At 36.7% G+C, this 17,305-nt stretch overlaps 1 protein-coding gene across 10 annotated transcripts in view; it reads right to left on the bottom strand.

The window, feature by feature from the left end:
* Nucleotides 1-17,305, bottom strand: part of STAG1 (stromal antigen 1) — a 183,452-nt gene that overhangs the window by 53,042 nt on the left and 113,105 nt on the right. For all 10 annotated transcript variants that reach the window (XM_040566489.1, XM_040566487.1, XM_040566485.1 and 7 more), the window contains 4 exons: nucleotides 15,887-16,010; nucleotides 9,499-9,597; nucleotides 4,670-4,749; nucleotides 2,032-2,139 (listed from right to left, as the gene is read on the bottom strand). In XM_040566489.1, the coding sequence (XP_040422423.1) occupies nucleotides 2,032-2,139; nucleotides 4,670-4,749; nucleotides 9,499-9,597; nucleotides 15,887-16,010 (411 nt within the window). The remainder of the gene's footprint in view (nucleotides 1-2,031; nucleotides 2,140-4,669; nucleotides 4,750-9,498; nucleotides 9,598-15,886; nucleotides 16,011-17,305) is intronic.

Genomic DNA, 17,305 nt, shown 5'->3' with positions numbered 1-17,305 from the left:
GCAGTGAAAGTATCTCAAGCTCTTTTTTCAAGGGAAAGAGGGCATGACCTCTTCCTGCCTGAAGAGAAAAATTTATCTTCAGAATCTTCAAGTTCATAGGGTTAGAGGAATTTCATACCGGAAAAAGCTCTCTAGAACGTATTTATATTGAAGGATTTTGCACAGCTTCATATATTTGTGTAATTTATAAAATTTTATATTTTTAGTTATCGAATCTTACAATGGTGGTAGCACTTACAGTGTCTTAAGAACTATGGTTGTATCTTCACTGTAGTCATGCTGACTAAGATGTAGTATAAATAAACCTAACATTCCATTAAACAACCAACCTCAGGTACCAGTAGCGGCACAAATGATAAAGCAAGCTACCAGTCAAGTTACTTTTTTTTTTTTCAGGTGAATTATACATTCTGCATTGAGTTCTCTGATATATGGCTAGCTCCAAACTATTCTCACCACTCAAATTTAGTAGCTTACAGAGATCTCAGATATACCTACATTTCAGCTACAGCAATGATTGTTTTACTTTGAGAAGTTTGAAAACTGCTCCTTGCTTTTACAGATAAGCTGCAACCACGAAACAAATTCTAAATGTGAAACCCAGTATTCTGATTTCACTACCAGAATTCATTGAAAAGGATGAGTTACTCACGCATTTGTATTTTAGTTAAAGGCATCATGCTTTTTCCCTCTGCTCATCTTAACAGGTAAGAGGCAAGCACCTCAGCAGGTGCTGAAATATCTTAAACATCCACCTCAGGGCTCAGACAGTGATCTTCTGTACCATTTGCCTTCCTTTGCTAACTACAGAGGGGGAAGCCACTGACTAGCTTACGCTTGGAAAGTGGTATTTAAATGTATAAAATTATTCAAGATAAATCCCATCCCAAATTCTTCAAGTAGATTCTATTTAAAATTGAACACTCACATGTCAACAGAACCCAAGAGAAAACGAGTCTTAGGAATGGGACATTTTTTCCTCAATGTTATTTACTTATATATAGAGAGACATATTTTAACAGAACATAGCATAGTATCTCATTGTAAAGAAAAGTTAGGATAAAGTTTTGTCTTTACACTAAGATACAGATATGTCTTAAAACAAATTTATTTACCTTCTAGTCATTTTTTCAAATTATTTTTCACATAGGAATTTATAAGGGAATTTCAGTATGTAATTTTTTTAAAAATCTAACCATTTCCTTGTAAAACATCATGTAGGGGACTAAATGTAACTGAATTTTGTAAATTAATTCCCTGAAACAGACAATGTCTGATCACAGAGATGTAATTCCAGAAATCCACCCACAAAAGCTTACAGGTACAATGTAGATTTCTAAATCACAAATAAACCACAGATTTTTTTTTAAAAAATGGCAAAGAAAAACTGATCTTTTAAATTGTTTTTTTTCTGTTATGTATCTTGGCAGTATCTATATAGTAGATAGTATAGTATCTATAAGTATATTACAGAATTTTAATCTCCCAACCACTGAGGGAAAAAGAACACTACTACTAAAAGACATTTAACTGCAAACCCTAAGATCAGAAGGTTAACTACCATGATGTGGCAATGTCCTGCTCACAGTCATCAGTGCAGTATGATTCACATCCATGGAAACAATAGCTCATTTCCTTTGTCATCTTTCAGTACATGAAAGATGGAATCATAGCGTAACATATTTTCAGGGGATGTCAGTGAATTTAGAAACAATGTTATTAATTATTAATATATAAAAACTTCAGGATTTAAAACAACTTTAATATAGTGAGGTGTGTGCAGCCTTTTACAATTCGTCCTTGAGGAGTTAGTAAAGATTATCTGAATTCTAGAGTAAGATAAAGGTAAATCTAGTTTCTTTAAGTATTTAGGTTTTTATTTTAAAAAAGATAGTAAGCCTGTGTTTGAAATTAAACATGTAACTTGATAAATTGGTGTATTTTGTCCTACTGCTTTTTTGCCTTTTGATCTTACCAGTACTGGAAAGCATTTATGAATCTGGTCTTCTCCCATGGTACCTGATAACTTACTTCTTGTGAAGGAATTCTCCAGCTGCTACTGCAACAGGCCGGTGTGCTGAATACACCAAGTGATAAACATTCTCACAGTCTTCATTTGACAGAGCTTCTTCACTTCCACTGAAATAGTCAGAAAACACCTCAAGTAAACCCAGTGTTTCGTTTCAATCCCCTTACCTCTCATAACTTGCTTTTGACAGTTATAAGACTGATTTCCTTTGTACAAAATCCTAGATGGAGGAACACTAACATCAAAAGCCTTTGGTTTAATTTCCAAATATGGAAACATTTAAGGGGCCTGTAAGACTGAAAATTTGTTTGATACTCTTCTCTCAGTGGTACCAATACATACAATAATTAATGTAAAAAAATTCATCACTGCTTACAAATCTTGCCAGCTTAATTACTCAAACCACCACACTAACTACAGTATGCATACTGTAAGATACCAAGCACTTATTATCAAGCATTATTAAATTAAGAAAACAGAATGTTACATGAGGAAAACGCAATGGCTTGATTACATTTATTTATTTCAATGTCTGTTTGCTTTTAAAGCTTGTAATTCATAAAATATTTAAAATATTCAAAGTTTGAATTGGGCAACCCTTCTTCTCCTTCAGCCTCCTGTCCTGCTCCGTTCTCAGGAGTTAAGTCTCTTCACATGGCACTCCTGCTCTTTGGCACTGCTAGGCAGAAGGCACCTCTCTGCTGGCCTGGTGAGTGGGAAGGAATACTCCCAATTCCCGCTGCAGAGAGGGCCAGGCCAGGTGCATAAATCTGCCTCAGCTACAGGAGAAGTTGTCAGAAATTCCCTGGACAGAGGCAGCAGAAAACTAAACCCAGATTTCATCACCACGTGCAACACACAACTAGCACTGAACATATACCAATAAAATCATCTAATAATCTCTTTAGGATTGAATCATGATGTGGTCTTAGAATTACAATAGTGCTGATACAATAAAATGTCAATCACTCTTACAGTAGTTACTGTGCTGACTAGACATATACTCTCATTTTCAACATTGAGGAAGTGAATCTGATCACCCCATGCTGTGTTGGATGAAAGATGATGAAAAGTTTATTTATTGACAAGAACAGGGAATCTTTTACCCCTGTCTTGAGAAAACAACATATTTGGCACTTTTGCAGTTTCTGAGCTTAAGTCAGATTTTTTGTGCGAGTTTTCTGAAACTCAGGATATTTTTCCTTTTTCAGTGGTATTTTTGAAAAATGCTATGAGCAATGGAACTGTAATTATATTCCATCAATGATAGCACTGACATCGCATACAGGAATAGTATTACTTCCCTCCTTGTTTAGTCAGTATTTATCAGAAACATTTATGTATCAGGACTCCATACATCTTATTTGGCTTTGTACCACAAATAATTTTTAATTGGCCATTCCCCATCACAATTGTTTGTAACATCTTTTCAGAGCTTCTACCTGCCAGAATGTTGCCCTGTGATGTTCAATGTGACCTTTATTCTTCTAGTCCAAGAATGATGCAAGCGCATTGCTTGCACTTAGCTATGTTTTAATCCCACAACCAAAGAGAAAACAGGACAGGGAAGAAAAAGATGCACTGGAAAAATATTGACCTAAAATCTTACTGCATTCCCAATATCCCAAAAGGGATAGATATGTTCTACATGTTGTTTGTGATATTTGTTATATTTGCCTTAAAAACATAAAAGTAGATGAGATTCCCCTTCTTCCTGATATTACAAGTCTAATATCTTCAAAACTGCGTGACCCATAAATAAAAAATGAAGCCCAGATTTCTTTTACTAAGAGGGAAAGCTAGTCTAATCTTTCATATAAATTCTCCATGTCCAAAAATTTCTTCAGAGTCACCAAGTATATAACCTATGACGCAGGAACTCTATGCATCTGTTTGTAACATGCGTTTTTTTTAACACGCTTCAGTGAACGTGTGATAAAACCTTAGGAAAGAGTTCCTCCAGCAGCACATTCATGAGGCTGCTGTGGTCACAGGCTACTAGAGACAGGTTGGTTCAAGCAGTCTGCGCATGGTCTGGTTACATGTGGAACGGATCTTTACCTCAGGGAAGCCACTGCACCTGGGTAAGAAAGAGCTGGGGCCTGGAAGCATGTCTCCTACTGCCAGGCTCAGTGTTTTAAACTGCAAGGTACCACCACCTCCACATAACCCAAGTAAGGGTGTTGAAGCAACCATTTTCTCCCTGTCAACATACTTGCCAGATGATTCTCTTCCCAGCTCTATCAGATAATCAAATCTCCTAACCCACCATCTTTGCTTTGTTACTACTAGAATTACTTCAGCAAATATAACTCGTGCTCGCACGCTTTGGGAAGGACAATCATTTTGCCCTTGGCAAATGGTATAAATGCTGCCTGGCATTTTTCCTCAACAGTGGATGCACTAAAACTAAGAGTCTCAATAAATATATATGTTTTTATACTTTGCCTATTGCGTTTCTATGAGATCGAGTATTTCATTTTAGCTTTGTGATCACACCATTATATATTTAGTTCAACTTCATAGTAAATGTAAAGTATCAGAACGACTTCATTACGCAAGTGAAGAAATCAAATCAATTAAATATTACTGGCTTAAGTAACTTTTAGAGGGAATACACTAATTTTGAAAAATACTCACTGAAGTATTAGCGTGACTAATCGAATGGCTTCCACAGCAACATCGTATTCCTTATCAAGTGTCATTGATACAATGCGATCCTGAAAAGGAATTTTATTACAGTGACAAAAAGACACACACACACACAAAAAGCTATCCGATTTAGAATGCTATAGGAAAAAATAAGTACTCTTGTGAAGAAAGATCTTTCAACTGGACACACGAAAACCCTTTGATACCATTCAATCATTTAATTTACATCTTACGAAGCTGTGTGCTATGTGCACAAATAAAAATAGGTATGTGCACAGGAATGGGAAAAAAAAGCTTGTATACTTTCCAAGAAAAAAGCAAGAAGACTTTGGAGTTAAAACATTGTTCTGCATTGGTCTTACTTAACATTTCTCTCTTCAGAAGGAAAGTGTTTGAGTTGGTGGCAGAAAAAATGCCCTACTTCATTCCCCTGTAAACAAATAATTTTAGATAAAGTTATATATATGCAATAATATTGCACATTATGCATATTTGGAAATACTGTGCAGAAAACTGCACATGAATATATGCACCTGCATATTGCCTATAAAGCTGGGGCCTTTATGCCTGGCAACACTGTAAGGTTTTAAGCTGGCCTCAACTACTACACTACAGACCTTCTACAAGCAAGTGGGAAATTCCGTGGTATGACTTTGTATTTTCCTGTATTCCTTCCAGCACAGAAAAGCATACAATTTTCTTATCAAATATGATGATTTTACACCTTCTAAGGACCCAGCAGTTACGAGGAGAAGCCCCCTGAAGTTCTTTATGTGCTTAGTTTCAGTTTGCTTACTGCCTACCTACAATACATGTGATTAGCAAATGTTGCTGTCCTCCCTATGTGGAGAGAATTTCTATCCATCCATAAAAATGTCATATGTCTTGATGTTTTTTGTTTGACTGATCAAGTTAATGAAAATAAATTGGGCCATGTGAAATAAAACTTTATTTCTGTGACTTGAACTGATTCATAAAGGACTATGTACTAATATATGATATTTGGGGATGTGAAAAATAGAAGGCAGGAAAAGAAGAAAAGTAAGTGTGTATTAGAAAGCAACAGCACAAGTCGCCAAGAATAAATCAGAACAGAATAAAGTGTTTACGTCTTTTTTACTCTTCCAGGCATAAAAGGCTGACTGTGTATATAAAGCAACAGATGCTTATTTCAATATTGAAATTTAGAAATAGTATATAAGTAATGCATTGTGGCTGTCTTAAATGTTTTCTACTTAACAAAAACAGGTCTGCAGAGACACTTGTTGTCACTAATACTGACTGCACCTCTGTCACCATTAAGTTCTTGGGAAATCCGATGCATTTAACCCTTACAACTAGACAGTCTCCGAGACTGTGAGAAGGGACTCAGAGAGTGAAATAATTTTCCAAATAGGAAATTCTGTGTGTGTACAAGATAAAAATTGCTGCCAATTTTCCAAAGTTCGTGGCCAGGCAACGACAACTAACAATAACAATATCAAGAGAAGGAACTGTGAGAGCAATACTATTCTTAAAAGTATCGGTGGAATTTCACACAGCTCTTCAAAGTCTATCTGAAATGGCAGGAACCACAAGGAGACAACTAACTGCACAGAAAGGAGTAAGAACACAAGTGTAAAACTCCTTTTACACCTCTGAAGCAATCCTGGAAGGGAAGGGCTCTTTTCTCCTGACTACAGAGCAAGGGCTCTCTGAATTTGGAGTCTTTGACAATGACAGATGCGACAACGCTTCTTTATCCAAAAAGCCTGTTCACTCAGTTTTGCCAGGAACACCAGGCATAGCATTAACAGCACGGATGTGTAATTTCTTATTTTCTGCCCAAATGCCAGCATCTCTCAGTGATGGTACCTGTCAGCCTGATACCACAACCCTTGAAAATGAGACTTTAACACCTAATGCCCGGAAGATGAAATTCCAGTAGTGTTCTCAGTTCCAAAACCCAGCTGTTCAATCTGCTTTGACAGAAATTTTCCATGCCATTGTACAGCAGCAGAATAAAACACATCTGTATTTTTAACTTGAAATATTAATTTACACTATAAAGATCACTTTGCATTACTTATTAGGCTGTGAACAATACCGGCTGAAGAACAAATCCCCTGCTGCCATTCAAGACATGGAGACAGCACCATCTTGCAAAGGGTCAGGGATGAGGACCGGGAAATAAGTGGCTACAGCTATATTTGCTGATGCTTTGCCTTTGCACTGACTGCAAAAGAGCTAATTCACATATTTTCCATATTGCTTCAAATAATGTTTGTATCAGACCACAAAACAAAAGTCTCTTCTTTGATGGACAAACATGGACAAAGCTTTTTTTTGTCCAGGGGGGCGGGGGGCGGGGATAGACAGGACTTATTTTCGGGCATATCAACTACTAGCAACACAAACAGAAATGCTGTAAAGAACAGACATCTTCCCTTTGGAGAAGTGACATTATCAGATCCTTCACACGGCTATGTGGTAAAATATTAACAAGCCAATACAAGTAATTATGGAACAAATTAGTTTACGCTTTTAACAACTAGACCATCTCTAGAGAGATTTCTCCTGACAACTTGAATGGATTGAGCTGAACCACAGCTGAACTGCGCGGGTGGATTCAGGGCTGCTGCTGAAATACGTGTAAGGAGCCATGGAACCGAGAAGAGCATTTAGCATTTTGTATGGGGTGGTGGTGGAGTTTGTGGTGGCACAGCATTTAAGTTTGGTATCATAGACACAAAGAGTCTTAATTTGAAAGTTTACTCCAGCCTGGTGCCAAAGGCTGCATCCCTGTCAGCACAGCTGTAAGCTGACGTGCAGGCAAGGGCAGCTTTTTGTTCTACTGAATGCAGCTGGAACAGAAACAGGTGAATCTTCCATCATGTTGAACACTTTTTTTCCCTATGCTCACGCAGACTTTGAACTCACCTTTTCCATAATTTACTTCATAATGAAACAGATTTATATGGACAAAACATCTTTACTGGAACAGAGGAAAGATAAGACTCCTAACAGGGCTCCCTTTCCTCTGATTTTTTCTTTTGACAGAAGTGAAAATTCTTTGCTCCATTCTAAACCAAGAAACAATGTACAGGCTAACATGACTTCTAACAAAGAAAATTGTCTGCACTGTAAAAAAAGCCAGGAAGAAGTATTTAGACGTTTCATGTTCCTGTAGATTTTTGAAGCACATTACTTCATAATCATATCTTACAGTGCCTCCCATGGTCAGTTTTGCTGATGGATGGGACAGGTTCAGACTCAAAGCATAATTATTCATCTACAAATTAAAGTGTAGCAGGCTAAGAGAAAAGCAAGCATCCAGCACATCTAGTAAAGAGAAGCAGATATAGGACCATGAGAGTTTTAGATGCCTATTTCAAAGAAATCACATTAGAGAAACAGCAGATACAAGCAAATCTTTAAGTCTGCACAGAAGGAACAAGAAATGCTGCAGAGGCTTAGAGGGTTCATGTTTCTGGAGAGCTAACTAGCATTTCTGGTTGTCCTGAGATGTTAAGCAAACCAGACTTATGGAGGCGCTACAGAAGTAGTGTGAAGCTTCTACCATCCCTGTTTGCCAGGTACTCTTCTATGAGAGGAAATTTTGTGTTTACTGCAATAGTTACAGAAACTGACTTTACAACATCAGAAGAATATAGGCGCTGAAGGGATCTCACAAAATGTTCTATTTCATCTCCTACTTTAAAATCAACTATCTCTAGCTCAGTCTTGACAGATATCTATTTAACTTGCCCTTAAAAAAACTCAGAAGGAGATTCCATCACCCTTCTCAATAGTCTGTTCTATTATATAACTATTATTTTGGACAAATAGACTTTCTTATTACCTAGATTTTACCACAGCATGCTTTCTTCTCCATCTCTCAAATGAATGTGGTAGTGAAAGGCTGATTACCAATGTGTTTTTATCAGTTGTTTATACGGAATAAGTATATGGCAAGTTCTCTGTATTTTCTGCTTTTCTAGATCAAACTGGAGGACGTAAGAGTAACTGCAATGGCAGACATAACCAGTGAAACAGTACAAAATCTACAGTAAGTTTTTCAGTCTGCTGCACAGTATTTATTTATGAGTATTTAAATCTCCACTTCTTTTCTAAACAGGATTTTTCATCATCATTGTAATCATGATTTAAACAAAAATAAATTAAATTAGTCTTTCCTTGGGATGACAGCCTTTACCATAGTTCTGTGTCCAAAACACAAAAGCTATGGTAAAAGGTGCCAGCTGAACTGGTGACAGTGCTTGGAAGCTTTCTTTACAGCGCATCCAAGCAGAAGCAATGACAGCATTTCCACAGTCATCTCTCCAGGTAACTTCACTTGTGAAATAACACTGATATGCCACAAAATGAATTAACAGACACACTCTTGTTATTAATCAAAAATTAATAGGGGAGGGGAGGGAGGAGGAGGAGGAGGAGTGAAAATGCATTGTAAACTCCTGTCTTATGAACCATTTTTTTCAGGCTGTTACTTCTGGATTTATTTTATGTGAAAACCCCTGTACAAGTCCTTAAAATTCAGTAAATCTAAAATTAAATAAGCAGAAGCAGATTGAATAATGACAATGAATAAACGACAATAATACAGATAAATAATCACCGTGGCCAAGCCAGACAAATTTTACAAGATAAACACTGTAAAATTAATTTGTCTTAATCTCAGCATTCATTAATAGTTTTGCTATGGTAGTTACAAGCCTTGTGACAAGTAAATAAGTATATTTTTGCATTTAATATATGAGTCAAAGACTGGAACATGATGAGATAGATGATATTTTTATTTTTTGTACTTCTCTTACCTTGAATCTATTAGTGAACAGCTCCAGTTTTGGAAATAACTCTCTGTTGGTATACAGACTCTGAAGAGCTTTCAAACACTTCAACCTCACTTCACCTTGCTGAATAAAACACACTAAGATTAGCTGATATAATATCCTAATCAAATGCACATGAATATTAAATAATATCATTTCATAATTTAATGCACATTTACAAATTTATGCTAATGAGTTACCAAAGCCAATTTGCAATTCAGCTAAAAAACAAAAACCACATGCAGCTGCCTACAAACAATGTTACATTTTCTATTTGCATGTATAAAGAATTTAAGGTGCCATTACTTTAATGTCTTTTACTGTTTCCCTTTTCCTTTCAAGTAACTCCACAGTACAAAAAGACAAACAAGCCTGTAAGCAAATATAAAATAAAGACATCTGATTTTAAGGTGGTTGGTGAAAAGATAGCACAGCAATTTACCTTTAGGCAAGAGACTAACAAGTAAATTTTTCCTGATATCTGCTGCTTACAATCAACGGACAAGTGTTCAAATGATTGAGTGTAGGCTGTATGTCTGAGTCGTTCTGGTGCGCAGAACCTAACTCCCAGCTACTCTTTAGATAGGGATTGCTTTGATCTGGTGGGCTGTAGGCAGGAAATGTGGACATCGCAAGGCCGTGGCTACAGATCAAGGTTTGTCACCTATAGGAACACTGACGATACATGGTTCCCCTGGACACATGTGCATCATCTGGCTGGCTGCAAACATACTTCATAGTCTTGGTAAAGTCTTGGTAAACTATGGGTTCTTGTTAAAAAATATTTGTAGATAATAAAAAGGTTATAAACACAAACCTGCTTTTCATTTCTGAGTCTGTCTATTCTATAATCAAGTCTGTACTTAAAAAACCGCTCAAGCTCAAACCTGAATGAACATTCAAAGACTGACATAGCAACAGAAGCTAAAAATCAATTTTTTAAGTTTCCTTTTCATCAATTTAAAAAATGGCAATAGAAGATAGAGGCACAGACAGAGGCAACCCCTGGAGATGACTGCCCTTCTTGGCAGACAAATACTAAGAGGACTTACTGTCTCTGACAGCAAAAAGGCCAGTTTTTTAAACTGGTGTTCAAGGCTGAAATTCATCACTTCAGAGAGGGAAGAGCATATTCGTTTGCTAATCCTGTTATGAAGGTTTTAAAATAGAGTCAGTGGAGATTATTGACAGAAACCCACAACTAAGCACAAACAGCAATGACCTGGATGAGAATGTAAAGAAGGCAGAAGTGAAGCTGTACATGGTTATACTGCGCTGAAGTCCAGAATGGATGAGGGAAAATGTGCCATGGATCATCAATATACCAGACACAAGAAGTTTCCTGAGTAACTATGAGAACCATAAGGAGTACAGAAAGTGAGCATTAATGTGAGATTTCAACATCCCAAATATTTTTGGGGAAAAACACAGCAGAATTTTCTTGCCTACCAAGGGTACAGATGTTCAAGTTCAAGTAATTCCTAAGAAACTTAGGATAAAAGGTGGAAACACATTGATTCGGGGCAATAAAATGAAGAGACTTATGCAACTAAGAGATTAACTTACTCAGCTAATGAACTTGTTAGGAGGTCAAGCACAAGAGGAATTCAAAACAAAAAAAAAAGAGAAAAACAAAATAAGAAAGGCCAGGGCATAATAGGAATGGACAGAAGATGTAATGAAGAAAACATTCTGTAAATATCTTTGTAGTACAACAACAAAAAAAAGCTTGCTTTGAAGGACTAGTTATTTTTTATGTGCACAGTGGGTAGGAAAAGAAATTATGCACAGAATTTTTAGCTTATGCAAGAAAGAACATTTAGTGGCAAACAGTTAAGCATTCAAATAAGCTGCCACAGAAAGCTGTGGAAGAACCAATACTACACTTTTTTTTAGAAAAAATATTTAGAGAAATACTGCAGGTATATCGTGGACTCTGCCCCAAGTAAGAGAGAAATAAGCAGTATTATTTCCCAGACTAGCTTTTAGCCAGATTTTCTGCAATTCTGAGTTGAAGTTTATGTCAACCTAAGAAGGCAAGTATTTGTAACCAAGCAAAACCTTTAATTCCATTAAAGAAAATGAGCATCAGTTTCCAACTACCTTCCTGTAGTCACATATATGCTTTACACACAGAAAGAACGTCTGAAAAAATAGCCATTTTCTAAGCAAATAATGGACAGAATGGTTGCATTCTCAACATCCTAATTCCTAAGGCCTTTCATTCTCCTGAGTTTCCTCTTCCAGAAAAATTATTACTTTTTTAATCCAATTTGTAACTGGGACACTTGATGATTGAAGAATCCTGAATTCAGTCACACTGTCATGTTCTATGCTTGCCTCTTTCTCCTGTCTAATTATTCCTGTAATACTCTTTCTCTCAAAAGTTTTATATAAGAAAGCTAATAAAAATATATAAATAATCATTTAACATTTTTTTTCAAAAATATGAGAAATTATTTACACTAATTAATTGTAACTGCCTTCTTTTATTTATAATATGAAATTAAAATATGAAACAAAAACATAAAATGTTTATCAGCACCATTAAATGACAAACATTTCTCATATTTTCCCTCTTTCTGATCAAATAATCCTCTCGACACTTCTGTTTGTAGAGCAAAAATTGTTACCATTGCTAGTGAAGCAAAAAGCAATACATGCACCTTTCACGCCAGCAGTGTGGGGTAGTTTAGGCTATCTGGGTGAGCCATGCTCTAGTCAAAGCACTCTTTAATATGGCAGACCTGCAAAGAAGAATCCATCCTGACAGAAGCACACCATTTTTATTTTGTTTTTACATATTATATACAGGACTTGAGCCACTGACCTGTAACTCCTGTGTAAGCCTCACAGTGACATACAGCCTGGCATCAAGCCAACTCAGATCCTTCATAATTCTCATCTAGCCAATACTTCTGAGCATTCATTTGCCTTCTCCCAGTGATAACCAGAATTCTCTCTAAATTCTCACTAAAGGTGCACTGCTGTGTGTCACCTCACACACCAGAAGAAGGTGCAGGTAACATGAAGATGATTACTTCCACAATCACGATTTCAATGCTGTAGGGTGGCATATTTTGAGGTCATCTGCTGCCTAATGACAGAAAGTTACCCTGCCAGAGGGAAACAGACTACAATGCCTTGTAGCACATTAGTACCTACGTCAGGAGTATTCCTGACAGGAGGCAAGCAGAACTTGTACGCTGTCTGCACAGGCACACACAACACCATTTCTGAAGATGTTGTGTATCATCTGGTGCATTTCTTGTACTCTCCAACTTTCCCAAAATCAGGATTGTCTACGTATCAAGAGATACAATCATGGTTTTGAAATAGTTCCATGCATCAATTAAGTAGAAGAAAATTAACACTGGGCAGTCTGACTTGTCTTTTTTTTTTTTTAAAGGGATTTTTTAATGGAGTTACATTACAGTTTAGAATGGTTTTACCTCATGATCCCAGATCTACATTAAAGAAAAAGCAGCTTAAAAGGAGAGAAATACAGACCTAGAAGCCCATATTTAAACAAGAAAATGGTCTTGAATAAAAAGCAAAAAGTCCTAAGATACTCAAGATATTCATCTGAAATCCAGGAAAGGGAAGGATTAACATAAAAAATAGATGAATTTTACAAATTATAACTAAACTGCTGTATCCTACCTCCAAAAGACCACACTGGAGCTACTACAAAGAAATGTAACAACTATGTCTTCCCTGTGGTTTAATTTGTATGCCTTCTGAAGTAGAACATGAAACTGCTCATGATCTCTTGCACTGCTGCCTCCTCTTTTTTCAGTAGAAATAAGCTTCCAGAGAAGTTAATCATTTTGGTGTGGCTTCTGTTCATATGAAATAGAAATACCTTATGACTATTGCCTCAGCCTTCAAATCTACATTATTTTAAGTACTGACTATAGTAAAAATTACCTCCTGGTCAAAGGAAAGCAAAACCAAGAAACTGGGGTACCAGTAGGCAAGTCTTTCAGACAGTGCCAATGAAAACCAAGCTATTAAGAGATCTTGTACTTTTGGAGGGCTTGCATTTTTTAACTGGTTCTTAATCTTTTTTCAGTAAGTGCTTCCTTTTGCACTTCCCCCCTCCATTCTGTCCCCCAAATGTCTCTTTATCTCCACTTGCTTCCTTTTCATCCTTTGGCACATAGTTCAGCTAACTCTGACTCTTCCCCTATTCTACGTGCAATCTGTCTCACCCTATACAGTAAGCATACACCACATCAAAGAAAAAAAAACATCACATAGCATGCATATCAGGATACTAAACAGTCAGATTAGCTATTGATTTATCGACTGAGAACCCCAAGGCACATCTGAGGCTTGCAACAATAAATATTACAAAACAGCAGGGGCAGGAGAGCAGCTTGATGGTATTCTTCCATGTCTGGTCCAGATGGAAAACTTTTATTTTTTCTAATGCAACATGGTAATTGAAAATTTGTCTGATAGGAAAGAACATATTAACTTTAGGATAGCTGAGGTAAAATATATGTTAAGGCTGCAGACACATGATTAGACTCTGGAGGATGTGAGAAAACTATTGGACATGACATGAGAAATTGCTGGATGCAACAGATCACACTGTGAGAAGCTAACACAAGTCACAGATAGTGCCTTGAGGAATGGATAGATTTCACAAATGGTTTAAAGGAGTTATGTGAGAAATGGCTGGACTTCACACACACTAGAAAGGGATTATAGCTGTGAAGCACAGCAATACTAGATTCTCTCTAACGTTGAAGCGCTACTTTGTGAAAATGTTCTGCTGGGATTAGAGCGCCCAGAACTCCACTGTTGCTTTTAGGTATGCACTCTCAATACTGTCTGTAGAGTAAATAATTGTTAGGGCTCATTACAGCTGTAACGAGGATCTTCCTCCTACTCAAGTTTTCTAAAATTGAGATGAAATGTAGAAGTTTGGCAGGTTTAGAGAGGAAAGCAATTGCATATCTGGTGTCTAAAGCACAGAGGCTATTCTTAACAAGTAAACTGCTGGTCCAAGTCAAAGGAAGATGCATATCCGTGACAGCTATAGCTAAAGCAAAAGATTCAGCAGCAGTATAGTCTCTTCCTAAATGATCTTCTTCAGACTTCAGCAAAAGAGTGACCAAGTCATATCCTTTACATGAATACGCTGTCTGAAGTTATAGAAAAAAACCACCTTTTTAAAAAAAGATGTTAACTATTTGTTATGCAAGTCATCAGAATGAACTTGCAGACTTCTGAATTTTTCCAGCAGCATTATTAGAGAAAAAAGAGTAGTCTAAACCAGCATGCCAGAATTTAACGAGCATTTCAACAGTATATGTAGGTCTCACCTGCTTTTCTTGGACACTCCTAGCAAGACTGTTTAGAGTAAAAGAAGTATTTCTAGTAATTTTGGTGAAAGTGGGAGGATGGCTAATCCCATTTATAGCCTGGTGTAGAAAAAAATCCTGTACAGTCAGCAGTGTAAAGCCCTGTTCTATTAGCATTAGAAATGGTCCACTCTTGCAGGAACTGACTGGTGTGTGGGCCTGATACCACCCAGAAAAGGCAGGTTGTGGATACCATTAGTACTAAAGAACGATCAGTGGTCAGACAGGAAAGAACCTTCAGATATATGTATCTTTTCAACTCCACCTAACCTTTCAACTTTTTTTTTTTTTTTTTAATACAAAGCTAGAGAGGACCTTGAATAATTTCTACTGCAAGAAAGGCCAGGGTGATGGCTGCTCTCCAAAACTAACTCCACCAACCATCTGAGCTCTTCTAAGCTGGTACAAAGAGACAGATTTGAAGAATCCACAAAGAACTGATGGATGCTTTCAGGAGATGGAAGAATAAGGTTAGAAAAATGTCCTTTAAAGGCAGCTGGAGCTGAAATGCCTGTAAACCTAAAATAGTAAAGAGAAAACAAATTGTTGAGAATTCCACTACTGAGGCACCAATCAGGCCCGTTAAGTTAATTCTAGGACACAGAGATGCTCTCTTTCCTCTAACTAGTGAGCAATGCAAATGGGAGAATTGACTGGAAATCTCATTTTGATTCTGCTTCAGACACAAGGGTTCTAAGGAATGTCCAGTGAGACTACTTCTCTTTTAATTAGAAGAAAAGCAGCATGCAAAATTTTCCATTAAGATACTCTAACAGAGATTGAAAACATAAAAACCACATGAATCATCATGTGATTTGGGATAACTGTATCCTGATTTAAGTGAATGCATCAAAAAACACTGGTTGAAAGATAAATGAACTGCAGGAAAAAAGAATGATCTCTTTATAAACCAAAGATGATATACTACACGTCTTGGGTAGTAGAAGAGTAGCTATTTACAGTATACTCTTCTATGTACAGTAATACACAATACTTACCCTGTCATGTAGTGTCCAACCAACATATTTTAAATAGCTATCATTCAGGAAGGCATCACTGTACATTTTCATCCAGACACCAATTTCTTCAATACAGACAGCTCTAATCTCAGCAATAGCATCACTAGCAAGAAAAAAAAAAAAGTTAACCAAATTACAGACACATACCATTTACCTCATTTACTCATTTCCACTGCTGTAGCTATAATATTTTGCTTTTACTTGGGTTTGATGAACTTCACTATATAGGGCTTGTCACTATGTAGTGCTCACTCATGATCTATCTCATCATCTCAATCTCTCTACATTCAGATATGTTTCCATTATCTCAAAAAAAATCTCATTCTATTTTGCCTCTTAGTCTATTACTTGACCTTTTCCTTCCCTCTTTTCAAACAGAATTATGAATCCAAGTGCTACAGACTTCCTCTCAATAATTATTTCTGAAACACTGTCACTGTGATCTGCTAAGCAGGCTTGACTTTAGTTTCCAGCTAGAGATGCAGAATAAGTGCAAGGTGGACAAAGTTACTTGGTTTTACCAAAGGAGCCTGGCAAAGAGGAAGAATGGAATTTGTTATGTCAACAGAACCTGCTTCATGCAGCACATGAAAGCCCTTGGAACAAAAGCCAGGAAAAATGTTTATACGTCAACATTAGTTTCTTCTATTTTTCTTGCTTTTTTTTTTTTTCCTACATTCTGACTGTGGCAAGTGATGGAAGAGGCAAAGACAGACTGATGAGCTTCTTACTGAGGTAGCGGAGCAGGAAACTGTCTGGAGAGATCACCTAAAGAGATCAGGAATGGAAATGACTTGAATCTGATTGGCACTTTCCTGCCTGATTGACATAGAGCATGGCATATTTACTAATAATGAACGACAGCTAAACAACGGGAAAAGGGATTGGGGCCATCTGGCCCTTTAGTAATTTCATCTCTGAGACATCTGTTACTATGAGAAATTGCTTGTGCCACTCCAGCTGGCACTGCTTCACAGTTCCAAATTTCAGCTGTAATAAAAGAAGAACATAGAGAGCCACTGTGTAGAAGAAGGGAATGGTGCTTTGCAAACACTGGTCTTGCTTATAACTGAGACCCTTGTTTTGTGTTTTTGTTTTCATTTTGTTTTTTAAAAAAACAAAACCAAAAACCTTTGTGAACAGTAATAAATATTGATTTCATTCTAAAGTTGCACCAGCAGAGCTCCCCCCCCAAATCTAATTTATGAAAAAAATAAATTTCAAGCTTTAAGCAAGAGAATAATTGCTAAGTGCAATTGTATTTTTCCTAAAGTCTTCAATTTTACAAAATGTAAATAAAATGTTCCTAATCTTATGCTCAAGATATTTATTGCATAAATTCACAGAATATAGCATAACAAAACTGCTATACTATCCATACTGTAACTGCCTATGTCC

Source organism: Cygnus olor, chromosome 9 (genome assembly GCF_009769625.2).
Source record: "Cygnus olor isolate bCygOlo1 chromosome 9, bCygOlo1.pri.v2, whole genome shotgun sequence".
Taxonomy (NCBI): domain Eukaryota; kingdom Metazoa; phylum Chordata; class Aves; order Anseriformes; family Anatidae; genus Cygnus; species Cygnus olor.
The sequence above is the reverse complement of the archived record's forward strand: the minus strand, read 5'-3'. Positions and strand labels throughout refer to the sequence as shown.